The sequence below is a fragment of the Branchiostoma belcheri genome, unplaced genomic scaffold, assembly GCF_001625305.1.
Source record: "Branchiostoma belcheri isolate BF01 breed outbred unplaced genomic scaffold, Haploidv18h27 scaffold25, whole genome shotgun sequence".
Classification (NCBI taxonomy): Eukaryota; Metazoa; Chordata; class Leptocardii; order Amphioxiformes; family Branchiostomatidae; genus Branchiostoma; species Branchiostoma belcheri.
This window is the reverse complement of record NW_017803854.1, coordinates 1,816,029-1,843,214: the sequence shown is the minus strand read 5'-3', so window position 1 is coordinate 1,843,214 and position 27,186 is coordinate 1,816,029. Positions and strand designations below refer to the sequence as shown.

General features: G+C 43.3%; 3 protein-coding genes across 7 annotated transcripts; 2 read left to right on the top strand and 1 right to left on the bottom strand.

The window, feature by feature from the left end:
• The first annotated feature begins 722 nt into the window (after positions 1 to 722).
• LOC109471533 (Williams-Beuren syndrome chromosomal region 27 protein-like) lies at positions 723 to 8,102 on the top strand. Its single transcript, XM_019770880.1, has 6 exons — positions 723 to 815; positions 2,762 to 2,958; positions 4,748 to 4,882; positions 5,949 to 6,084; positions 6,470 to 6,562; positions 6,894 to 8,102. The coding sequence occupies exons 2-6, from the start codon at positions 2,851 to 2,853 to the stop codon at positions 7,073 to 7,075; spliced, it is 654 nt and encodes a 217-aa protein (XP_019626439.1). The 5' UTR covers positions 723 to 815; positions 2,762 to 2,850; the 3' UTR covers positions 7,076 to 8,102.
• Positions 8,103 to 9,231: 1,129 nt separating this feature from the next.
• Positions 9,232 to 27,088, top strand: LOC109471445. 4 transcript variants are annotated; one of them, XM_019770765.1, is made up of 7 exons: positions 9,232 to 9,408; positions 15,232 to 15,443; positions 16,477 to 16,667; positions 23,379 to 23,608; positions 24,702 to 24,918; positions 25,232 to 25,471; positions 25,837 to 27,086. In XM_019770765.1, exons 2-7 carry the CDS (start codon positions 15,242 to 15,244, stop codon positions 26,866 to 26,868), a joined length of 2,112 nt encoding a protein of 703 aa, XP_019626324.1. In that variant the 5' UTR covers positions 9,232 to 9,408; positions 15,232 to 15,241; the 3' UTR covers positions 26,869 to 27,086. The 4 variants fall into 4 exon arrangements, with proteins under 4 accessions (XP_019626324.1, XP_019626323.1, XP_019626327.1 ...); XM_019770764.1 differs by lacking the exon at positions 9,232 to 9,408 and adding an exon at positions 9,426 to 9,515 and having other exon boundaries at positions 25,837 to 27,088; XM_019770768.1 differs by lacking the exon at positions 9,232 to 9,408 and adding an exon at positions 13,548 to 13,850 and having other exon boundaries at positions 25,837 to 27,087.
• Positions 18,918 to 20,985, bottom strand: LOC109471476. Of its 2 annotated transcripts, none has more exons than XM_019770807.1 (4): positions 20,887 to 20,985; positions 19,684 to 20,565; positions 19,374 to 19,557; positions 18,918 to 19,185 (listed from the first exon to the last, which is right to left on the bottom strand). In XM_019770807.1, exons 2-4 carry the CDS (start codon positions 20,542 to 20,544, stop codon positions 19,022 to 19,024), a joined length of 1,209 nt encoding a protein of 402 aa, XP_019626366.1. In that variant the 5' UTR covers positions 20,545 to 20,565; positions 20,887 to 20,985; the 3' UTR covers positions 18,918 to 19,021. The 2 variants fall into 2 exon arrangements, with proteins under 2 accessions (XP_019626366.1, XP_019626367.1); XM_019770808.1 differs by having other exon boundaries at positions 19,684 to 20,561.
• Positions 27,089 to 27,186: the final 98 nt, after the last annotated feature.

Genomic DNA, 27,186 nt, shown 5'->3' with positions numbered 1-27,186 from the left:
ACACACACACACACACACACACACACACACACACACACACACACACACACAAAGCCTGAAATAAAAAAAAATCGTTTACAAATCTTCCCAAAATACTAGTACTAAATCTCCCTGAAACCTATCGGTCAAACTGTGAACTGCACTAATCTACAAGCAGATCTTTGGTGGGTGGATGGGTAATTTGTTATATATCAAATTGGCTATACAGTACCAAATTGGCAAGGCAGTATCCATTTGTCATTTGGCTGGCGTAATAAAAGGTAAAAAGGAAAGCCAAATAAAACGCTTAAAACACGCCAAAAATTAAGCAAAAGGCTACTTGTTTTATTTGTTTATTTTGATTTTTAACATTTAGTGAAAGGGAGGGCAAAACTGGTGCCTACGCACCTTTACAAGTTGCCCTCCCCCATACAAAAACACATAATTTTTATACAACATCAAAATTTACATGGTCAATAACAACAAGTATAAAAATACACAGAATAGGCAATCAATATAGACGGGTTAAGCATAATTCAAATATATCGAATAAGTAGTATAATCCTATGCCTAATCCTATATGCATGGACAGTATCAACAGATAATGATACAACCGACACAGACAAATAAACACGCACGCATGCCCCGCGGCCTGACACCGGCGACCAACCTTGCAGAACCGACCCGGCGACTTCCCCGGGTTTTTTTACACCTCTCCACACACACGCATACACAACCCCGCCACGCCTAGCAGTTAGTGGCTAGGCGACCTGACAGAGCGAGGGCTTACTTCTAACAACCGTACCAGTGGTTCTTGGAACGTGAGAGAACGCCAGGTATGTATTAACCTGTTCCCGTTCACATTCCGTTTTATTACTGTCGAATCTTCGGCGCACTTTTCGTAGGAAGGTAAAGACTTCACCAGTAGTGAAGACACGGATACATGTGTGTTATGTCTTCAGTAACTGTTAATGAGGGGGAGGGGCAGTATGGCATGTGCCAGGTATGAAAATCTAAGGCCTCTGCAAGGTCATGTTTTCAAACTACGCTCGACTTTGAATGCACCACGGAAAATACGCCGGAGAACGATAAGTTTATAAAATATATATTCCCTGACTCACTGCCTCAGAATTCGCAGAAGGTGTTAATTGGCCGTTCTCGGCGTGGCTAGTAATCAGGTAATGATGACGCCATTGTTGGTAGGACTCAAAAGCAGTAATTGTGGCAATGCGGCGAGTATCTATATATAACACCTTATTACGCACAGTATCACTACTTACATGCATTCCTACCTGATATACGTGTCCTTTAGACTATATAACAGCATGTAGGTTTTTTTCGGAGTATTGCAAAATGCTTAGACGTTTACTGTACAGTGATTTTTGCATATCATAACTGCCAACTTCAAATCGTATTTTAGTATTTCCATTACTAGTGGCACGAAATGGGGCATTGAAATGACATGAACAAATTATTATCGTTTAGACACTTGCATTGCTTTTTATATAAGGTGTAGGTAGCAAGCATTCATTTTGATTCACCACAAAGACTTTAGATGTTTATCTTTGATAATCTGCAAAATCGCTGGTATAATGTTTGCTGCATTTATTGTTTGTCGATTTTCGACGCAAACCTTTGAAAAATCGTAGACACCCCTTGGTAGCATAAACGCCATATCAACCTCTTAATATAGCATCATTGATCAAATTTAAAATGGGGAGGGGCAGATTTTGTGAAAGTATGTCAGTTAATGAACCCCCTTAAAAGGTCATCACTTCAATTAGAATAACTGACGACAGGATTTGAGTTTTGACAATGGCTGACTGGGTTATACCATTCAATGATTTAGAGGGGGCGGTACGAAACACCTATCCCTCTTTCAACCCCTTTAGAATCTCTTATCAAATTTGGACACCTCAGACATCCCAAAGCTCATCCATGTCAATCCGAAACTTGATTTGGTACACACAGAACCTGAAAAAGCTTGTTGACCCGCCAAACCGCCGAAGAATTCTTGACATTGTTCTACTTTTGTTGTGACGTCCTTCACTCGCGGTCTCACAGTAGCCTCTACCAGGCACCGCAGATCGTGGAAAAATAGTAGAAATTGGCAGAAATAAAGGGATTGTATACCAGAGAAGATCCCGCGGGTCGCGAATTGGATCTTGTCTGGTATACTATCCCTTTATTTCGGCCAATTTCTACTATTTTTTCAGCGATCCGCGGTGCCTGGTAAAGGCTATTCTCACAGGGATAAAACGTTCTTCAGTGATATTCACGGCAGTGAATGGACGGATCCGCCATTTCCTCTCACCTGACAATGACAGGCAACACATGTATAATTTAAATCGCGACCCTACAGTCACGATAGCAATATCACTCATCAAAACCTGGCTTAGGCTAAGGGATGAACTATTGCCGCCATTTTGTTCTCAGTCAATCCCAGGTTTTCTGTACTTTATCCAGTCTATACAAGTTTCCATAGCAGCCGAGTCGCTGTCAATCAAAATAGGCTAGCTGTCAATCAAAATAAGCAGTTCAACCAATGAGAATGAAGGGCGAGGATCTATTAAAAATTTCTACGTCTTAGGTTTTTATATGTGTGTTTTCTGTGTTTTTCCTGTAATTTTGCCATAGTTTTGCGTCCAATTGTGCTTATTTGAACCCTATATACAAAGTTACATACAAAATTGACACTCGAGAGAGCTCTACTGGAGTTAGTCTTTTGGCAAAACGATTCAGTAATGACAGATCCTGACTCATTTTTTCTCGGCCTACATAGATTCACATCTTACCTGGCATCACAACTACACAAGGTTGAATTTGAACGCTACACAAGGCTGAACTTGAGCTAACATTAGGACATCCAAGATGGCGCAGACGCTGGTGATGGAGAAGTTTCGCGGGTTTCAGAAGTCTGGAGTGAAGCACGCCGATGTGCTGGACGTGTATAAAAAGTGGGCATCCACTTATGACAAGGTGAGCGGGGTTCATCTTAATGCAATTCATTCTCAATAAGATCATACTGGTAAAGCCCTTATAATGTTTCACTCCACGAAGACAGACTGAATCCTGTATATCCATATACAATTCTCCTTTCTCCTTCTCTCTCTTCCTCTGTATGGTTCTTGTTTGCATTTCATTAAGCTACTTATTACCTTCGCCAAGAAGGTTATGTTTTCAGTAGCGTTTGTCTGTCTGTCTGTCTGTTTGTGAACAGCATAACTCAAGAAGCTTAATATGCATTGTCATGAAACTTGGTAGGTGGGTAGGTCTTGATGAGACCTAGAAATGATTAGATTCTGGGCCCCCTGGCGGCTTTTGTTGGTACTGCAGCAGAACTTCCGGTTTTGATATCTCGCGATCTGGACATGCTAGGGTCACGAATTTTGGTTGGTAGATAGCTCTTGAGGTGGGGAAGAAGTGACATGAGTTTGGGCCCCCTAGCGGCTCGTTCTGGAACTGCAGGAGCGTTTGTTGAATTTTTTTCAAAGGATGATAACTCGAGAACCGGTTGACGGATTGTCGTGATTTTTGGTATGTAGGTAGCTGAAGGGATGCTTGACATAATCAAATGACAATTATGCAAATCAGGAGCTAATTTACATAATTAATGAGGAAATTCTATAAATCTGCTTTGTTTGATAATAGGACTATGAAACACTTGTGACATGTAATTGAGAATGAAAAAAACATCTGAGGATATAGATTATGTAAATGAAGATCTAATTTGCATAATTCATGGGAAATGTTCATAATTTCATAGTTGTAACTGCTGGGAATTTCATACTTGAAGTTATGTGAAGGCGAACATCAATAAACTTAATTTATTCAAATTATGACCTCATTTGCATAATTTATGAGGAAGTGCTATAATAGCCTTCTTGTTAAGATAAAGCTGTCATTGGGTGGAGAATAAGATCAACTGATATAACTCATGCAAATGAGGGTCTTATTTGCAAAATCAATTATCAAAATTAATTGTATAATTCTTCAACCGCAAGGGTTAACATCATTTGGCGAAGGTATGAGATCGTGGAACTCTTGTATTAAAGATTAAACGAGCCCCATCTCAATGCACTTCATTTTGAATAATACCATACTGAAGTCCTTAAAAATATTCACTTCACGAAACTAGACTGAATCATGTATATCCAGCTCTCTCTTTCTCTCTCTTTCTCTGTATGGTTCTTGTTTACATCTCATCAAACGAGTCCCATCTCAATGCGTTTCATCAGTTAAAAGTATATCATACCAAAAATATTACAATATTACACTTCACGAAACTAGACTGAATCATGTATATCCATATACAACTCTCTCTTTCTCTTTCTGTGTGTGTGTGTGTGTGTGTGTGTGTGTGTGTGTGTGTGTGTGGTTCTTGTTTGCATCTCATTAAACATATAAAATCAATCGAGTGGTTAATATTTTAAAATGTCAATGAACAATTCTATTCTACAGTCAACAGATCAAACTGTAAAAATTATAGAACAGATGGATGTCTACATAATTGGAACATTATCATTTCTTTCTAAATAACATTACAAGCATAACAAATAAAACTTTCCATTTCCATCGAATCCTACACAACAATAGAAATACACAATAATCTCCAAGCAGATCCTGTGGTGGCAAGGCAGTATCCATTAGCCAAGGAGTGACCATTAGCCACTACTCTAGCCAGTGGATATCGCCTTCCATCGCAGGATCTGCTTGGATATTAAAACTTTACGCACAACTTTAAAACAAAATAACATCATTTTTCCAGGACCTTGAGCTGATAAAGCACGACTCGGCTCGCGCGGGCGCCTCGGCTCTGGCAGACGAGCTTCAGCGGCTCCAGAAGCCGAAAAACGTCCGTATTCTGGACGTGGCCGCAGGAACAGGGTACTGCGGACTGGAGGTATGTACACTCGTAACCTTTGCCCTTGTAATTGATATTCGAGGCTGTGCCCTTCATATACCATGGCAGTAACACGTATTTAAAAAGTCAAACAACCACTCTTATGATATAGACGCAAAATATCTCTTGGCTCTTAAAATTGACCTTTAAATAATAGAAGATTCAGAAGAAAAGTGGCGAATTTAGGGCCCTCTCCGTTACACGTATACGTGTGCTTTAATCTGCACACAGTTCTTTTGGTGTATCACATTCAGTATCAAATTGGCAGAGCAGTAGCCATTTACCATTTGGCTAGCGTGAAAAAAAGATACAAGCACAAAATAAAAGCCCGATAAATTTATTATGCCTAAGACATGTCCAAAATGAGCCGAAGCCTAAGCCTTTGCTTACAGACACGCGTGCTTTATCCGTAGAAAAACTATATTACATTTTGCCTTCATTCACTTTGCAGTAAACATCTAGCTTCAGTGCACAGTGAACCAGTAACAGTTAACTTCAGTGCACGGTGAATCAGTACCAATTAGCCTCAGTGCAAAGTGAATCATTTTCTTTGCCTCTTTGAATAACATTAACTAACATAACAAATAAAACTCTTCTGTTTCTAGCTTCATTCTCGACAACATGTACTGAAGTGTTACAATTAGCCTCATCAGTGCACAGTGAACCAGTAGCAAATTACCTTCAGTTGACAGTCAACCTTAGTCATAATTGCCCTAATGAAGATAATGACGTTAGCTCTTGTTAAACAATTGGATGTGAACAAAGAAAATTGCTATCATGAAAATTCATCTGTGTTGGTAGTTACATGTTTGAAGTTAAAACGTTTGGTCCAACACAAAAAATTCTATCTTTCGACCAGTCACTCTGGTCTTCCTCAGTAGACCCAGTGTTGAAGTCACACTTCAAAGAAGCCACGTGACAAGCTTCACTGGGTCAGTCTACTGAGGAAGAACCAGAGTGACTGGTCGAAAGCTCTGGGTGAGAGAATTTTTTGTGTTGGACCAAAAGTTTTAACTTTAAACAAAGAAAATTGCTATTCAACCCTCTCTCCTTGTCCCTCCCCCAGCTTAAGAAGCGAGGTTTCACCAACATAGACGCCCTGGACGCCTGTCAGGAGATGTTGAACGTGGCGGGAAGCAAAGACGTGTACCAGGCTCTCATCTGTGAGGACGTGGTCGACAAACCTCTACAAATCGAAAACGGTAAGTCCTGGCACACCCTACAGCCCTGCCATAAAATGTTACAAAATATGCCAACAGAAACACACAATTCATACAGTGGAATTAACAGAAAATTTAGTTTGGTAACCAGACCTATTTTAGCTCCCGAGTCTATATCCTCTCTGTAGAGCTAAAATAGGTCTGGTAACCAGGTACAGAATACTAACATAAGCTGAACTCATTGTGATAATAAGAATGATATAAATCAAGTATACAACAACTTATACAACAAATACCCATTTACTTTTACAGAGAAATTCATAACGCAACGCAACTCAAAATCAGAGTAGGAGAGGTCTCAGTGCCAAAAGTTTCTTTGAATGTTGTTGAGAACTTGATGAATAGTTTGTTTTGAACCCCTGTCCAGGCACCTACGATGCTCTACTCTGCGTTGAAGGCTTCATTGACGGTCACATCAAATGTGACGCCCTGCCTCACATGCTGAAGGTCGTCAAACCAGGTGAGTCCAGTTGCTTGTGTGTGTGCATGTGTGCGTGTGTGTGTGTGTGTGCGTGTGTGTGTGTGTGCACGCGCGCGCGTGTCTGTGCGTGCGTGTGTGTGCGTGCATGCGTGTGTGTGTGTGTGTGTGTGTGTGTGTGGGTGTGTGTGTGTGCGTGCGTGTGTGTGTGTGTGTGTGTGTGCACGCGTGCGCGCGTGTCTGTGCGTGTGCGTGCGCGCGCGTGTGTGTGTGTCTGTCTCTGTGTGTGTGTGTGTGTGTGTGTCTGTCTGTCTGCCTCATATTAAACCTGGATGTCTACCCTTCATCCTTATTGTCCCATCTCCCCTCCCAGGAGGCACGGTGGTACTGACAGTCCGGGAAGAGTTCCTCCACATCACTGCCGAGTACCGGAAGTTAGACCCGCTGATCGTGCGCCTGCGCGAGGAGGGAATGTGGGAATACATCATCAGGTACATCACTCCGCACTACTTCGGCGACAAAGATGGCGTCATCTACGTGTACAGGCGCAAGTAGCGGTCACGGCGGATAGGCTAACGTTCAACGTCAGAAGCGGATTTTGAAGCCTCTACCAGGCTTCGGAAACGGCTGAAAGGAGTAGAAACAATTAAGCTTCCAGGTGGTATAATGTCCTTGATGTAATCATTTCAAGGTCTCACATAAAGACCTACAAACACCTACCAATTTCCATGACAATCCATCTACAGCTTCTTGAGTTATCGTGCAAAACCACATACATACAAACATACATACAAAAATACATAACGGTTCTGACCAAAGCAAACAGACCGTGAGATAACAGATAACCGCCAAGGGAGTACAGTTTACCGCTTACTGTCTATTTGGCCAATTTCTACTCTTTCCGGCCGTTTTCTGAAGCCTGGTATTAAGAGGCTGTGCATGTGTGGCAGAGAAATTGCACAAAATCGACGCACGTCACCTGGACCTCAATAACTAACCACATACCGAGTCAGTCAAGAAACCGGGAGCTATAGCTACAAACACCGTAATCGGGGATCCAAAACAGAAAATCGAATTAGCAAACAATGAAGGTATGGGGGTGATGAAACATAGCTCAGAAAAATCATTTCAATACATAACAGGCATAACTGTGATCGGTGTTTGTCCATCCCACATTTTAGCCGTGTTTTTTTTTTTTCATTTTCATATGGTGAAATGTTTAATGTACTTGTATATGCATTGAAAGGAATGTAGATGTACAAACTGTGTATGTGACTTGATATGTATATGTGTACGGTACAAATATATGCTATATCTTTTTATGTGAATATAGGTTCGAATGTTATGGTGTATAAAAAATCTAGTGGTTTTGCGTGAAATTTGATGTACTTTATTCGATATGTACACCACGTACTTATGAATGATTTTATGATATAATATGAAGAGTTCTTTTTTTAGGTAGGGACGGGACAAATGCATACACTGAGATTTCGCGATGAATAAAGGTAAACATACGGGAATAAGTAAAACGGCCTTTTCGTGTATTATTGATGCATGCTGCGTCAGGACTCAGGTGTTGACATGTTGAAAAAGCAGAGCTCGATCAATAGCACATGTTTTAGGTTTTAGGTAGGTAAGTAATTAAGATGTTCATATGGAATATGAAAAAAACATATCCTTGTTACGTTTAAAACTACCAAAACATTCACACTCCTTTGTCAATTGCAACAAGAAATCCTGTCATTCGAATTCTGCCTGTCAATCTTCTACCCACCCGTGTGCTGTCAACCTACTCTAGATCTGTCCGGCCAGACACTATACACAAACCCACAGCGCAGCCACCCAAAAACAATACTTCCGTACCCGGAAGTAACTCGCCAGCATTGCTATTTGCTCCTTGGTGGGTCTTGCGTCATTCTTGCTCCACTAGTAGCCTGGATGTCAGGCGGTTCTCAGGGCAAAGACACAGGCCAACTCTGTTAGACCCTGGTGCTCCCTTGGTCTATCTGCGGGATGTCTATGGTAGAATTTCATTAGGCGCCGGTTGAGCTAGCTTATATCTCCAAGCAGATCTTTTTGGTGGCTGCAACACACACGGCCATATCCACCGAAGGGTGGCGAAATGGTAATTGTCTTTGCAGCCACAAAAGATCTGTTTGGAGATTAGACATAGCTAGTCAGGATGCCATCCTCCGTAGTAGATCTCTAGTTAATTTTTTTATATATATACTACCACCATGGAGGTAGAAAAAGAGACCTCCATGCTACCACCGGCTCCCAACACGGCAACAAATGATAATAGGGACCTCGAACCAGCTGTAACTACGGAGAATCGCATAGCCTGTATGCTAGCCCTGGCAACAGTCTGTCCCCAGGCTATGCTCCAGAGATTATGAGAAACAGCGGCACCAGGGGCACGTCGTCCTTAGCGAGTTTGGAACAAGTTTAATTCCGTCCAGATGTGTGACCTTTGCCAACACTGCCGGGAGGCTGCCTACTGGAGGAACGCCCCGAGGTGTTCTAACTCAACTTCCGTAAAACTTATCAGTTTTTCACGGTCTTCAGCATCTCGAATACACCACAAAAACACTGAAGAAATGCTCAACACTTGTAAGGTTATGTTAGAGCTTAGCAAAACCATGTTTGTGTATAGTCTTGAGGGGTGTTGCTCTGCAAAAGTCCCCCTGTTTTTAGATTGGGCGGCCCCGTTCCAAGAACTCTATAATCAGCGAAGCCGCTCTGCCAGCGCCGTGCCCGGGTGATAAGTCTGTTTGTGTAGCTAGCTCAGTCTTTCCTTCTATTATCCGTCTGTATAGAGAGTCAACAAGCACGTCTGACTCTGTCAACACAGTCGGGGGAACCGGTGCAAGAGGACTGGATGTAGGAAGGTAAGGAGGGATTCAGCTTACTGCTAGATGGTCTAAAACTTCTAGGAAACGGCCATGGTCCGATGGAGGGGCGACAGGCGAGTCTTTGTGAGTTTTTCACACAAAAGGTGAGACTAAATATGGGGTGACCTTATGATACAAGTTGTTGGAAGATAACATTTTCAGAAGGAGGTGTGATTATCATTGTCAACTTCACTATAAACTTCAAATCAAATTCAATCTTTTCAAATCAAATTCAATCTTTTCAAAAAATTGTACAACGCTATCACTAGACGTGATCAAATTCAGGAAATTAACTTGCTTGTACTCAAATTATCCTTATTACAAACTACAGTGTACTTGTAGCCCAGTTCAACTTCAAGTGACCTTTGACCCGACGACCCATGCGACATCCGTTTGTAAAACGAGTTGCGATCGCGAATACTGTACTACTATAAGTAGCAGACAATTTCACTCGATGTCATCGTCCGCCAGTACTACTAGTGTGGCCACTGATGCATAAATTTAGCATTTAACTGGGCCACTGCTCTCGCTTGAAAGTCGAGAGAACGCGAATGCTTTGTTCTTCAAAGTTTGCTGTGTACTTCTCTTGTTGTGTGGGAGGTGGGCACATCTGGTTCTCATTCGGACCTGACAGCCTTGAAAGCCAAGAGAGCCCGCACCAATTTGAGATCGAGTGGCAAGCAAAGAGAAGGAAGGAAAGAAAGCCCGTTGCCAAGACAAACAACGTTTTTATCTCAAGGCCACGTAGGTTTCTAAGGCCTTGGAAATAAAAGGTTGTGTTTCCGGCCCAACTGACTTATAAATATCTTTGATTGTAAAAGCAAGTAGCCTTCGGGCATGATTTTGCAAATAAAGTCTTCTATACTTAGCAGCCAGTTAAACAGCTGCTGTAGTCGACTAAAATCCTATAAAATCTACAAGCCTAGCCATTTGGGTGTAGCCTGGGTACCATCCTACTTGTATGCCGGGGCTCCCACACTCGCGGTCACATTTCCCAACCCGGGGCCCGGCCGGGCGGTCTTTTGGAACGAAAATTATGATATAAGACAGCAAAGCACAATAAAAGTTTTAGAAAATTAAACCATAAGCACTATTTGCGTATGCTCCTTAATAGAAATTGTTTATTTTTCGTTCACGCAAACAACTCGGCCGGGCCCCGGCTTGGAAATGTGACCGTGCCCTTAGGGAAGCGAGTGTGGGAGCCCCGGCATACAAGTAGGATGGTACCCAGGCTAATTTGGGTGGGGGGGGGGGTCTAGCGCAAACCATAGAATTCTCAGACACCTGAATTTCGAACCTTCAGAAAAGTTATTGCACAAATTTTCAGACTCAAATTTTTCTTGGGTAATACAGGTGAAAATTGGAAATACTCGGCCCCTCCTCACAAAAAACGGAACTGAAAGACAAACCCTGGTCCTGATATACATGTTCAGTTTTTTATTATTTTAAACCTCCTTGGTTTTACATGCATTTGTTTTAAACAGTTCAGACAAAATTTATTTTAAAAATCCCTACCGACCTAGGTATTTTTTCAGGACGTAACAGGAAACACGGCATTTCTTATTAGCGACCTGAGAATCATCTGACCTACTTAGCTCCTGCCACGCGGATCGTACATACGTCGTTTGTGCACCAATTCACAAGTGCGTATATACTATAGCACAAAGGCACACGTATGGTTTGAACTTTTCTTTGATGATGTAAACCACCCACTCAACATTTTCTAAAGGTCTTTTGCTCTAACATGTCTAATGAGACAAGGGAAAAGGCAGTGCAGGTGCATCGGAACAGGAAGGATAAAACGTTGTAACGCGCGTTTGTATAGACAAAAGGTTTTCAAGGCCATTTTCGCATTCACTTTTTGTAAAAGTTACCACTGTCGTGATCATAACTATCTACTTATGATGCAATAATGAGACAAGGGAAAAGGCAGTGCAGGTGCGTCGAAACAAGAAGGATGAGACGTTGAAACACACGGACAATGGACAAAAGGTTTTCTCTGCGATTTTCGCATTCATTTTGTAAAAAAATACCATTGTCGTGTTCATAACTATCTACTTATGATGCAATAATGAGACGAGGGAAAAGGCAGTGCAGGTGCGTCGGAACAAGAAGAATAAAACGTTGTAACGCACGTTTGTTTTGTATGGACAAAAGGTTTTCTCTGCGATTTTCTCATTCATGTAAATGTTGTAAAAATTACCATTGTGATCATAGATCTAACTATCTATTTATGAGACAAGAGAAAAAACAGTGCAGTGTGCATCGCAACAGGCAGGATGAAACGTTGTAACGCACTTTTGTTTTGTATGGACAAAAGGTTTTCTCTGCGATTTTCGCATTCATTTTGTAAAAACCACCACTGTCGTGTTTATGACTATCTACTTATGATGCAATATTATTTAATGAGACGAGGGAAAAAGCAGTGCAGGTGCGTCGAAACAAGAAGGATGAAACGTTGAAACACACGGACAATGGACAAAAGGTTTTCTCTGCGATTTTCGCAGTCATTTTGTAAAAAAAATACCATTGTCGTGTTCATAACTATCTACTTATGATGCAATAATGAGACGAGGGAAAAAGCAGTGCAGGTGCGTCGAAACAAGAAGGATGAAACGTTGAAACACACGGACAATGGACAAAAGGTTTTCTCTGCGATTTTCGCAGTCATTTTGTAAAAAAAAATACCATTGTAGTGTTCATAACTATCTACTTATGATGCAATATTATTTCATGAGACGAGGGAAAAGGAGGTGCAGGTGCATCGAAACAAGAAGGATGAAACGTTGAAACACAAAGACAATGGACAAAAGGTTTTCAAGGCCATTTTCTCCGATTTTGTAAAAAATTACCACTGTCGTGTTCATAACAAGTATCTATCTGATTCAATAATGAGACGAGGGAAAAGGCGGTGCAGGTGCGTCGGAACAAGAAGGATGAAACGTTGTAACGCACTTTTGTTTTGTATGGACAAAAGGTTTTCTCTGCGATTTCACTTTGTAAAAAATACCATTGTGTTCATAACTATCTACATGTACTTATGAAGCAATAATGAGACGAGGATACAGGCAGGTGCATCGATACAGGAAGGTAAATTGAAACGTTGAAACGCATGGACAATGGACAAAAGGTTTCCCCGGCGATTTTCTCATTCATTTTGTAAAAATTACCATTGTCGTGATCATAACTATCTACTTATGATGCAATATTTCATGACGTTTTTTGCATTCAATTTGTAAAAATTAACATTCTTGTGTTCATCTGTATCAGTATAGCCAGTATAACCGCCCTTCGGCGCAACACACCAGCTTCACAGGCACGCGGCGCGGCGGCAGCTAGCTATGTCACACCGAACGACTTGTTACACTTAATTTTGCACATTGTTTTAGGCCTCTCTTGCGCCCCCTTGCGGATTTTGTTACTAATGCAAAAGTAGACCGAGTCATAGAGGACCTTCGATCGGAAGTCTGAAGGAAGTGAACAAAATATATGGTTTTAATCTACGTCATATGCGACTTGAGAAAACACCATCCTGATGTGTGTATGAATGACAGGGCAAATAGAAACAGACGTTGAAACGCTGGACCTCCACACGGATTACTTACTGAACTGTCCCCTGATTTACTGATGCATACATTATGTACATGCGACTATACAGAATGTTTCAGCTTCTCAGAGCAGCATACGGGCTACCTCCGTTCCCAATGAAATTTTACCACCACCACCCCACGTTGCAGAGATTTCCCGTTTTTGATTGAGGTATAACTAAATGTAAATCAAAAAGGAAGGAAAACTAGAGAAGAGAAACAAGAGATTGTCTTCCGTGTATTGGCCCTGAGAACAGTGTACCATCCAGGCTAGGGTTATCTGTGCATGAAAGCTCAGATAACGATCTCGAACCCAAAACATGGGTCCGCATTCGTCACGAGCCGTTGATTTCCAAACGAAAAATGTGTACACTACCAAGGAGGTTATAACCTCCCTGATACATGTACTACAAAACAGTTTTAGCTCTTTTCAAATGACGTTATTAGTGGTGAGGCCGCTGTTCATTTGCGTGCGAAATTGGCACACCGCGGGTTTGTAGTTATTCGTCGTCGGGATGTCCGGACCATTGTCCCGTGTGACCCGCTGATAATAGGGTGTAGACCTCATTACACGTCTTTATACCAGCTGTTACTGGCCCCCATTTTGGAACAGTCCTATTCAAATTCCCACACACACGACAGACAGTCGGGGCAGCGCACATTCGGTCTGTAGACTTGAGGATTTTGCTCTATTCTTGCGGGCTGTCTGACCATGGATTGGGCCCTTCGTCCGGATTGAATCCTCGGGGCCGCCTGTGTGTCTGGATTTACGGATGTAGACTCCGTAAAGTACGATTCGATAGTATCGCTGCTAAAAAGGTGGGCACCATAGTTCCAACCCTGTGGCTTTTGGTACGTATTCCTGGCGGCTTTCATACATGTAAAAAGGCAACACTGTCGGTAGTTACAATTTAACATGTCTAGAATTGCAAGCTGCATTAAGGAGGTTTATTAAATAAGGCCTAAGGGAGTCATTGTTTGTACTTGTAGACACTGCAAAGTGCCGGACAAAGTGGGGAGGGCAGGCCGGTAGCCAGTCAGTAGCCAGGGCTTACACAGGGCAGCTCTTCGGCATGCCCCCGAGGACACTTTCCCATAGGTCCAGAGGAAAGCCCTGAGCTGACCTGTGATAGCCTGGAATGCCAGACTGCTATCAGGGCCTCACGTTATACAGCGGCCAGCTCTTGAGGGGTGTCTGTGTTCATGCAGTGTCTTCCCAAATTTCTTGGGGCCATGTTGGCCCTGGAGCTAGCCGAAGATCTAGCATGTGTTGCCCCGGCAACAGTCTGACATCCAGCCTAGCATTCGCGCCACTTCCTCAAGTTCCTGTCGCGACCTATCCAGGTATTTAGCCTGGCACTAGCTGAAATTTAAAACGCCATGTGCACGCTTCACGCGACAATGTTTGACATGGTGGCAGCGCACAACTACTATATGTACTCAATACTTTTCTATGCCGACCACGTCTTTCGTGTTCAGGAAAGCGGCTAATTGTAAGCTGTGGCCGGATTAACATGCTTGATAACAGAGACGTTTTGACTGAACAGAGACCAAACATGGGCCACACTGCGTCTGGCTTAATTTGTACTACACCCCCTTTTTTGAATAGGACAGACCCAGATTGGACGCTGGTTGCATGCCAACTGGTTTGGTACATCAGATGGAAGAAAACTCCGAGATCCCTCCCACCATCTGCTTGGCGCTTAAGACAGGCTGGCCATTCACACTATTGATTTCTTGACCCCGAAATTTTAATATGTCACATCAAAAAGCACTGTTCAAAAGTCTCAGAAGTTTATAGAATATTTTATGTTTTAGATACATCTGAACGATTGCAGACTTTGTGTTTGGTCTGAAGTCTTTCAACCGTTACAAATACGCAAATCCTAGGAAGCGTTTTACTATTGACCTTTTACTAGTTCTAGGTATCTGCTTGGAGACTAACGAACTTAGCCACGCTTGGAATTGTGTTGTCGCCGCAAAAGTGCAGCACCTGCCGTTCTCCAGCCAGAAGATCTACAGAAGACGTCTGAGTGATATGCATCGAAACGTAACGTAAAAATAGGCCTCAAAACGTAGGCAGGTGAGACGTTACTGGTTCAGTGGTTGTGAAAAAGATAACTCCGACCTGTACGTGCTTAGCCCAGTGGGGCTAAAATGTACAATAAAGGTCTTCATTCGTTCAATATCGTAAGGTATTCATGTATGTTTTATCACTACTGTTCCACCCCAGATTGTCCACCATGCGTGCCCTGAGCTGGACGGTCCGGCTCCTGTCCGTGCTTGTCGTGTCCACCCTGCTGCGTGCCCAGGACATCCCCGTGTTCGACGACTTTCCCGACGACTTGGGGTCAGGGGTCCCGCCCTTCCCGCGCCCCGCAGTCTTCCCAGAGTGCACCGAGGGGACCTCGTGCGTGCTGAGCTGCCGCTACACAGACAACAAGGGTACGCAGAATCTCAGTGGCAATCTGGCAATACAGTGACCGTTATCTACACTGACCATTTGTTACTAGCCTCTACCAAGCTTGGGGAGGCGGCTGGAAAGAGTAGAAATCGGCCAAATAGAGAGATAAGCATACCAAGAGAGTTTGTCCGTTGAGAGAACATTTTTTCGGGGGGTGCGGCGAAATGTTCTCTCAACGGACAGACTCCCTTGGCATGCTTATCTCTCTATTTGGCCGATTTCTACTCTTTTCAGCCGCCTCCCCAAGCCTGGTAGAGGCTATCCTGGAGCGGCGTTCTTATATATGTATACGCTGCGTTAGGAGGCTTTAGGCACAATGAAAACGTTGCTACTCCGCTTTTCTTTGGTACATGGTTCTTCCTCACACAAAATTTAGAAGTCTTTCATTGTCTTATCGTATACAGGATCAGGAAAACCACATTCATGTGACCTCAAAACCCACTCATTGCAGAAAAAGTGGGACAATTATTTTTCAACTGCTTCCAAAAAGTTTTTAAAAAATAATAATTACAGTGCATTCCGTCGTCTAAGAGTCGTCACTTGTTCCACTTGTCACCTTCGTTAAATTGCGCTGTCTGAATATTCTTGTATATTCTTATACATTGTTCCGTGTTGCAATTAGCCCTCGGGCATATACTACTACTATTACGTCGATGAAGGTTAGACATCCAGGTAATACGATACGCCAAAAAAAGCAGTTACTCAAGCAACTGGATATGATTTTGAAAACGTCAGACGTTTCAGCTAGTATCCACTAGCTTTCGTCAGTGACTGAGAGACCAGAGGGGAAATGCAGGTTTATAAGCACAACCTATTGATTGATATGCAAATAAAGTATAATCAATAAAATAAAATATCAATCAATAGGTTGTGCTTATAAACCTGCATTTCCCCTCTGGTCTCTCAGTCACTGATGAAAGCTAGTGGATACTAGCTGAAACGTCTGACGTTTTCAAAATCATATCCAGTAGCTTGAGTAACTGCTTTTTGGAATACTACTAATTATATCTATAGGTAACGTGATCCCGAACAAGCCCCCGGTCCGGCTGACCATGGACAAGCAGGAGGACCGGCTGCGGGGGCTGGTGTCCCGCCAGGAGGAGGTCATCTATCAGCAGGGCCTGCTGGAGCAGCAGCAGCAGCAGCTGGTCAACCTGCTGCAGGCCTCCACTGCAGACCAGCAGCTGGCCGCGCTGGACAGCGAGGTGGGTAACCTGTACCCTTTTTTTTAACGGTGTCGCTCAATGCAAGCCCAATTATTTTTGGCCACTTCTAGGTAGAGCTAGAGGTACTTAAGTGAGTATAATGTAGTTATGTCAAGAGATGGCGGTGGACCTTTGTTTTGAAGCTTTGTGAATTGTAATCGGACGGAAAGCAGCTGTTTGGAAGAGAGTTCCATAATTTTGCTGTCCGGGGAAAGAAGCTGTTGTTGTAAAATGACTTGGATACAGGTATGTTGACGGTGTATTGATGAACTGGAAGGGAACCTAGTGGCACGCTGAAAGGTTCTGAGTGGCGGAACAAGAAGTGCAAGTTCTCCTGAACATCGACCGTGAAAGTATCTGTAGAAGTCTGGGTGCCAGACTAGAATCGGGCCGTTAGCCAAGAGCCCTTTACCCGCCTATCTAAATTACTAGTACCACTATGGTACTACCACTACGGGGAGTTGAGCCCAGGGGGAGTTTAGCCGGCCCTAATTGTTTAGCCAACCAAACTGTATCCCCTCTAAAAGCAGCGATTTTACCTCCATGAAAAAATGGAGGTATTGTTTTTGGTGTGTCTGTCCGTCTGTCTGTGTGTGTGTGTGTGTGTGTGTGTGTGTGTGTCTGTGTTTCCGCACATTTCTCGTTATCATGACTTCATAACACCTTTATGGGTTGTGATGATCGATATTTCGTTTGTTGGTAGCTCGTAGGAAGACGAAGGTCAAGGTCAAATATGGGCCTCCTGGTGGATGACCTTGGTACTGCAGCAGAACTTCCGGTTTTTGTATCTTTTGTCCTAAACATGCTATGGCCTTGGATTTTTGGTGACAGATAGCTTTTCCTGTCAGGTATAAGTGGTATGGGTTTAATTTAATATATTTATGTCAGATCCAAAAAAACATTTACGTAAACTCTACATTTGTAGAGATTTCTTTATTGCAAGTCCATGCCCGAGGGCTAATTGCGAACAGACATTGACAAGAACAATAAGTACAGAATGTAGTGATATGAAACTATATGCTAACTTGAAGTTCTGCGTATACGATCTACTTATTTAACCTACTATCTCTACTTATATCTAGTAACATTGGTATACAGGATAAACAGTGGATAACTGCTATTCTCTTCTATTCTATTATACTTTTCTTGCCATGCTATTGAACTTTCGCTGGGTTACATAAACTATTGAACACCTTTTCAGGTATATGTACATGTAGGTTATACATGTAGGAGCAATTCTATGAAATGATAAACAAAGTAGATCAATTTAGCATGAAAGTTCATCTGTGTTGGTACAAATCATTATGAAATAATCATTATTTCATAAAGTAGATCAATAATAATATACCTTAATTAATAGATTGATATTGTATATTGTTAACACAACTTTTGTCCTCCACCTCTATGAGTTAAAATGACTCGACTCTCAAAATGGCATGTAAGGCCATGTTGATTTGATTATATGGATGACATCCACGCGCGCATGAATTTCCGGCCGTTTCCAAAAAAAAAGTTTTCAACCATACTGTAAATCGTACAAAACAGTTGCAAAATGAGCAAAAAATACCATAAGTTACAAAAAAAATTAATAAAAACTATACCAATGTCGTAGAATGCCAAAATCAAACGAAAAAAGACGAAATTGTAAAGAAATGAACTTGAAGACTAGATTATTCGCCAAATCATATTCTGTGCCATTTGCTCAACCCTCATGACCACGTAGATTTCATAATGAAAAGAACTGGTTTTTTTTTGCAAAACTTTTTTTTATTCGCACGCGCGCATCAGTTTTTGGGGCTCCCGGCCCGGAGGATGTCATCCATATAATCAAATCAACATGGCCTTACTTGCAAACGTCTCAAAAGTCCCTGCTCTTCTGCTTATGTCACACGATATAACAGATCAGCAATCTGCATGATCAAAGTTAAAATATTTCCAACAACTGAAACATGTGCTCTTCCCTCTTTGACAAGTAGTGGTCATGACTGTTGATGAACTATAGGGGCATATCGGCTACAGCGACATGTCTGCAGTTTATATGCATACTGAAGTGCAGGGGTTGTTCTAAACAGGGGAATAAGGGCGATATTCCCTCGTGTAATCAGCCAGCTCCCTCATATCAATTTTCAGATTGAGCCCTAAGTAGTAACTTTCACATCATTTAGTCTTTCTCAAAAGTATTTCCTTTTCCAGTAAAGAGGTAAAAACAATACAACAATGCATTCTAGCATTGCAAATTGTATTACTCTCATTAAAAAACTTGGTTAACGTTGCTTCGCTCCCTCGTCATGCTTGCGATCTGCTCCCTCATGCTAAATTTTTGTAGAAAAAAAAAACCCTAGAAATGTGTACATTTAGATAACTCCCCACTCCTGGATCTCCTGGAGAATCTTCAGCAGATCTGGACCCGCAGGAAGGACCATCAAACGGAATATGCGGCCCCACACCGCTTCCACACAGTCGGCTTTGAAGTCTGCCTTCAGCTGGTCCAGTGTGTAGCTCTGTAAGCCCGAGGATTCTGGAAGAATATGTAACGCAAAACTGAGCGTTTATTCGTGATCAAAACATTTACTTCTCTCTTTCTTTTGGTGAGATGAATTTGATTACAACGTCAATGGTGCTAAACAAAACAAAGGTGACCTACTAATTAGCTCTAATGCTCTACTGCAAAATGTGTAGACTAAGACTAAAAATGGGAGTTCTCACCGTTTGGATCCAGGGTCTCCATCAGTTTGTGGTGGTAGTGAGCCAGGATGGCGTCCCTGTGGTTGTGAAAGACGTCCCAACTCGTGTTACAAAGGAACAGGAGGGTCAGGTCATAGGTCGGCGGCAGGTACCTTGGACTCTGCCAATCCACAAGCTTTACATCAGTGGGCACACTTTCAGTGTACTGTGTTCGTAACAAAGAAACAAACAGCAATGATAAATCATCTTGTAAAAGAATTACAGAAAACGAACGAAACACAACAATGTTTAGATGATTGAAACAAGAAAGGAAAAGCGCGACATGTCTCACCTTAAACATGATGTTATTGATCCAACATTCTGCATGGTTGACAACCTTTAGCCTCGAGCTCAGGCCCTCATTTAGGAGGAGCTCCTTCAATTCTAACTTCTCCAGACGAGCTACAAGATCGACCTGGTCAGGAAAGGCAGCGGCGAATGCCTTCACGGCGATCTGATACTGGTAGGTTACTCGATCCATCATCTCATCTGAAATATCTGATTGGGTCATGATCCAGTCGTACTTCTCGGGAAGAGGGACGCCCTCGCGGAGCTCCAGCCGATGAGACAGGCCGTGCAGCTGCGCCAGCGCCCCGGCTGCAAGCATCATCTCCTCACGGCTCAGCAGCTGGCGGTTGGCTTTGATGGAGAAGCCCTGACTTTTCAGGTTCTCCATAACCCTGACGGACACCATGGAGCTCGGATCGGTGGCGGCGAAGTAGCATTTTGGGAGGAACTTGAAGGAATCAGCAGGGTGATTTTCGTTATCTTCGTTTCCTGGCTTCGATTTGATCTCCGTGCTTGGGACTGCCACAGAGAGGAAGTCGGGGACCGCTTTGGAATAAAACTCGACTTCAGTCGTCTCCATTTTGATCTGAAAGTCCTTTGACCAATCTTTAATTATCGTTAGCGGGCGCTCGAAATCTGTCAGCTTAGCGACGAGACTGTAGCGCTGACTCACACCATTCCTGATCCCCACGGCATCAAAAGCGACGATATCGCTCGTGTACCCCTCGCCTTGGTTGACAGATCCCTTGACATGGACGTCCGTGATGGAGATGCCCGGGAGGTCCTTCTGCAGTACCTGCTGCACCCAGCAGGGGGCGATGTCTTCTGCACACTGTGGAATGGCGATCTCGCTTGTTGCTGCCATCTTCACCTGTCTGTCTTCTAACTGTCAGGAATGGACAATCTGGTCAACTTTTCACCCTACATTGACACTTATATCCACTTTTCCACCAAACCAAGTACTAGTAAACTCTTCTGAACACAAATTCTAGCAACTTTCGAGCGTAACGCGGTGTATCTGAAAACCAGATGTATTTAGGTAGAGAAATCCTCAGTATGTCAAAGCGTTGAAAACAGCTGTTCGTTCTAGCCTTTTTAAACAGTCAGCAGCCATACATGATGGCTCACACACGTTATAACTGCATGTCTACGTAGCGTAGCAAGCGTTCCCAGAAAGATTTAAAACTTGCAGTGAACATTTCCCCACCTGTAAGGCACAAATCGGACGGCAGTGTTACAGACAGTCTAGTGCTGACCCGCCTCTGAATCACCCCTGCACGAAATGAAGTCTGACTTGTCTATGCACCCTTCTCATGGGGAATGCCGACGTGACACAAGACGCCTTTGTTCTTGCTCGACACAGCGAGGAAGAGTGAGTGACGATGTCATAACCTACAGGTACTTAACATTCGTACCAGCGCACGCTGACCTGAATGTAACCTTTCTCCAGCACTACAGTGTTTCGCCTGCAGCGGTAACTTCTGAGTATTGTTTTTACCTCCATGAAAAAATGGAGGTATTGTTTTTGGTGTGTCTGTCTGTCTGTGTGTTTGTTTGTTTGTTTGTTTGTTTCCGCACATTTGTAGTCATCATAACTTCAGAACACCTTAATGGATTGTGATGACATTTGGCATGTTGGTAGGTCGTAGGAAGACAAACATTCGTACCATGTACCCCTGCATGTACCAGCGCACGCTGACCTGAATGTAACCTTTCTCCAGCACTACAGCGGTTCGCCTGCAGCGGTAACTTCTGAGCCAACTGTAGCCTCCGTAGCAGGCTTATAGAACTGGGGGTTTGGTGGTCTTCGGCTGTTTTCTGATTAGCCAAACGGGGGTAATTCAACCAGGCCGGCTATATATGTTGTCTACATGCAATCAGAAAATAGCACATAAAAGCTCCAAAAGACCCTAAAAAACCCCACCCCACACCCCCCACCCCCCTAGTTTTTGGCACATGCTATGGAGGCGAAACCACCTGATAGTTCTTACCTCCATGAAAAATTGAGGTATTATTACCTCCATGAAATGTGTCATGGAGGTTATATTTTCAGTTGCGTTTATCTGTCCGTCTGTCCGTCCGTCTGTTGGTCAACAAGATAACTCAAGAACGCCTGGATGGATTGGTTTCATACTTGGTGTGTTGGTAGGGTGTGACGAAAACTGGAAATGATGAGATTTTGGTCCCCCTAGTGGCTTCCCTTGGTACTGCAGCGCAACTTCCGGTTTTGATATCTCGCGATCTGGACATGCTAGGGTCATGAAATTTTGATGGAAGGTAGCTCTCGTGCTTGGGAAGAAGTCATATGAGTTTGGGCCCCCTAGCGGCTTGTTCTCGAACTACAGGGCACTTTCTGGCAAAATGTTTAAAAGCCAATAAGTCCAGACAGGAACAACATATTTTCATTATTTTTGGTGTGTAGGTAGCTGAGAGAGAGATGTACATAATTAAATGCAAATTATGCAAATGAGGACTTAATTTGCATAATTAATGAGGAAATTCTATAATTACAGTGTTTTACATTATACTACTTACATACATGTAATGTATGTAACCTATGGCAGGTGGAACTTCAACAGATACTAATTATGCAAATGATGACCTAGTTTGCATAATTAATGCGGAAATTCTATGATTTCGTAATGGTGAATGATGAGAATGTCATACTTGGGACATCTGTAAGTTAATCAAAAGTTAACATACATCACGATGCATATATCATGTTAATGCAGAGGTCATTTGCACAATTAAAGAAGAAATTTACATTTACATATCAAGATCATATTTCATGGAGGTATGAGATCTCGGAATTCTAGTTTTTGGTGTGTCTGTCTGTGTGTGTGTGTTTGTTTTCTTGTTTCGGCACATTTGTAGTCACCATAACTTCAGAACACCTTTATGGATGTGATAATATTTGGCAATGGCGTTGGATTTTTGGTGACAGGATAGCTTTTCCTGTCAGGAATACGTGGTGTGGGTTTTATTCAATATATCTATATGAAATGAAAAGAACATTTACATGAACTCTACATATTATGAGATCTTATGTTTGTGATTAATATATATTGTGAATGTTACCCGTATTGCTAACACTTTCAAAAGAGGAGAAAAATACACACAGGCATGTTTTACTCAAAACATACTATGTTACTATCATTAAAGTTCACTGTGTTGGTGGTAATCATAGGTAAAACGTTAAACTTTTTTCCAACACACAATTGTACAGGGATCAAATTTTCAGCAACCACTGTCGCCTTCATCAGGATAATTAATCATTTCACAGCGTTGATCACTGTACAATTGTGTGTTGGAATAAAGTTCAACGTTTTACTATACTCTGTTACGGTGACGTGTTTTTCAGCTTTGCAATGTAGTTGGCAAGTACTACATGTACTACATGTAACTACAGTAGTTAAATGTCGACGACTAAGCTTGGCCGGTCATGTTGTACGTAGTGAAGAACCAGCCAGTAGGCTTCTACTCTGGAACCCTGACACAAAGAGAAGAGTTGGTCGGCCAAACATAACACTTAAGAAACTTATAGAAACTGAAGCAGGCTTGCAGGGCCTGGAACTCATCTCTGTGATGAAGGACAGAAAGTTCTGGAGGTCTAACTTCGTATGCTACACCTCCTCGGAGGATGATTAATGAATGAAAAATGAACTTGCCAACATTTATCGCTTCGTCTTGTCCCCGCAGACGTGCCTGTCGTGCAACCCGACGCAGTGGTGTGACCGGGAGGGTAAGACGCAGTGCCGGGACTGCACCGTCTGCCAGGGCGGGTACCGGGCCCGCTCAGACTGCACCAAGTTCACGGACGCCACCTGCATCGACATCGACGAGTGTCGGGAGGGCACGGACAACTGCAAGGCGGACGAGCTGTGCGTCAACACGCAGGGTACCTTCGTGTGCGTGGAGAGCGTCGGCAGGTAATGGTGATGATGAATGCTTTATTGTGCACCGAAGTAAAACATTTTGTTTTTGCACAGTTTCCTCTTCTTCTTCTCCAGTGATCTCTGACCTGGCCAATGACCTGATTTGTTGACGTCTGTCACCATGGTAACTGGTGTTGGGTTACATAATGCAATTTTATAAATGGTTTTTTTTTTTTTTTTTTATTGTCCAAACAGTACCCGTGCAGTCGCAGCCTGTATACGGCTGAATTGATGCAGGGTATCACATAATCAATACAAATCACAACAATTACAACAATCAAATAATACACATGATACACATATTTGTCGCAAGGGTCTGTGCGGCTGCCATTCGGCGCCACAAGGTGACCTCAATACGACTTTCCCCAACCAAAGTTAGGTACCCATTCACACCTGGGTGGAGTGAGGAAAGTCGTGTAAAGTGCCTTTCCCAAGGGCGCAACGTCGGGGCGCATGTTCAGACATGTACCGGGTACGACTCGGAATCGAACCCGGGTCTCCCGGTTCATAGTCGATTGCTCTATCCACTACACCACCCGACCCCGAATTTCATAGTAGGAGGGATTTAGACTCCTGTTACCATATGTATGTGTGTGTGTGTGTGTGTGTGTGTGTGTGTGTGTGTGTGTGTGTGTGTGTGGAGAGAGCTTCGCCAGTTAAGTTTCCGGCCAATACCAGCAGCCATCGGGGTCAAAACGCTACCGGTAGAGCACAATGAACTAAGACAACTTTTTCATATTTGCTCTGATACTGCCACCCAGTTTTATCTGCAAACGTCAGTCTAACTTGCAATCAAATCCCTAACTTAAACTTTTAGCAACTTTTAATTGATGTCAGGCATTCACTGTTACACATGTAGTATTGTTTTGTAAATTACCTTCGATCGTAATTGTTCTTAGAATTTTTAATGTTGAACAAGCAAATTTTAAAATTGTATTGTAATGATCACAACTGTAAATGTATAATCATTTTAGACTGATACCTCTTTAATTAAATAGCCTCACAGTTCAGTCCTCCACTGCTGCCAGGAGGCTTATACATCTTTTACTCAGATCTTCTTACCAATCTTCTACTACAACTACTACAGGTGCCCCAAGGACAGCTACTTCGACCTGAAGACGAAGAAGTGTGAGAGCTGCAGCGTCTGTACGGAGGGGATCAGTTTCCTGTACCTGCCATGCGGCGTGGTGAACGACTCGGTCTGCACTCCCTCCGTCGGCGCCACGCTGTCCTCTCTGTGGATGGGCAAAATCAACGACCCTACTTTAGTCACGAGGGCGGAGAACCTAGCCAGCGGGTTAAAGGTGGATTTGTTTATTTTGATTTTTCACAAAGTGAAAGGGAGGGCAACTTGTAAAGGTGCGTATGCACCTGTTTTGCCCTCCCTCCCAAAAATACACATACGTACAACATCAACATAGTCAATGACAACGAGTATAAAAATGCACAGAATATGCAATCAATATATAAGGTCAGGCATAATTCAAATATATCTAATAAGTAGTATAAATTGTGTTAGGTCACTTAGGTCTAGAAGCAATACAAGAACTACACCCACAAGAAGTGGTCCAAGTACATGGCAGGTCAAGACTGTAATGTGTGTTAATTCTGTTGTAGGTGGACCTGAGCTCCTTCCACGCGCAGAACAATTCGTACTTCCAGAACATGCCGAGGAAGGGGATGGTGAAGTTTCGCAAGCACGGCTTCGTCACGGTCACGTTCAACTTCGCGGCCCGACACTCGTGCAACGACTACATGCAGTTCGGAGTGAAGACGTCTGAGCTGGGCGGGCTAGCGGCCTCACGGCTCACGGAGCTCAGCGGGAAGTTCTTCCAGGGCTCAACCATCTCCACCACGGTTAGTTAGAATGGTTTATTATTATAGGAAAGATAAGTTAAGATAAGATAAGTTATCTATTTATTATTATTATTATTATTATTATTATTATTATTATCATTCGTTACAAACTCATCGCAGCTCGTGAGCTGAATTGCGAGTTCACATGTACATAAACATATACAAGTTTAGACAATTTGACATATAAAATCGATCTAAAGGTTTACAAGAGGACGAGCAGGTGACAATGCATATAAATACCAATCTAATGCCATCGTTTACCAGGTTTACGATATATGGTAGGCCGGGGACTATTTTGGTAAAGTTTAGTACGTGCTGGCAATGTGTGGCTTTGTCTTGTCATATCATTTGGTATTCCGTTCCAGGTGGAGGTGGACCCTCAGGACGAGCTGAGCCTTGACGTGAAGAGCGGGACGTACTACTGCTTCAAGAACTCCAACGACGCCCGCTACTCCACCACGTTCGAGGAGATCGCCCCGGACAACCTGGCGGGACCGATGAGCCTGCTGTGGCTGTCCCACGAGAGCGCCGCCGTCTTCCTGCGCGCAGAAACCCGCCAGACCACCTACGAGACCGGCTGGCGAGCCACCTTCAACATGAAGGAAACCTCTGATCATTACATCCTGCGTTTAGACTCGTACACGTACTTTAACATCAGAGAGGGAGGCAACCTGAGGTTCTCGTTCATGCAGGCGTACTTTCTGAGCGGGCAGGCGTGCCGAAGTAACGGCCTGGTGGTCATCCCGAAACTGTTAAAACGGGACGGTCAAGTCATCGACTTGTTTGAGAACTATCAGAGAGGCGTACCCCTGCAGTATAACTCCATCCTCACCGCCGGTAGCGTGCCAGTGGAGTATAACGACAAACTCTTCTTCGACGTGGAGACGGCGCGGAGCTGCAAGATGTACTTCTACGGGAATAACGAGGGAGTCGGCACCGTGAGCCTGCTGTGGGTCCCGTTCCGCCAGTCGGCGCTGTACGCCGGGATGCTGGTGAACGGGGACGACCTGTTCGGGGTCGGGGAGGAGACACAGCTGCGCTTTCAGGAGGTGAACAACACGGACGCGCGCGCGCTGCGACAGCTCCGCAACGGCAAGCTCAAGTTCAAGCGCAGCGGGCGCATCCTGGTGGACTACCACGGCGTCCTCATGCACTCCTGCGCGTACGCCAAGGTGACCGTGTACTACGAGAACCGGCCAGGAGCAACCCCTATCCCTTTCGCCCAGCAAGTGCAGGGGAAGACGGACTCGGAAAAGGAGGGGATAGTGTTGAGTGGCGCGTACACGGTCAAGGCTAACTCCAGGATATACTTAACGTTGACGTGTGCAGAGGGAAGAGTGAACGAAGTCTTGAACGGGAGAGTAAATGCGGTATCTGTACTGTGGTTCCCTCCATAACATTATATTAGTAACTTTTACAAGAGATTTTTCATGCGTTCTACTTACTATATAGATTCATTCTACTAGCACTTGTTTGGTACTAGTATTATAGAAACTGTTATGACATTTCCCCCATACAAAAATTCACTTTCTCTGTAAATGTCATGTTAAAAATCCTTTTGTTTTGTTTTCTACACCATTATGTTTTGAGTCTGTTACAAAACGGATAGCACCCAGGCTTGGAATAACAAATGATACCGTAACGTGACAACAGTAAGCTTGGTTTCCATTGTCTTCCACTCCAGCATATTTTGGAAGAATTTATTTTATTGGTAG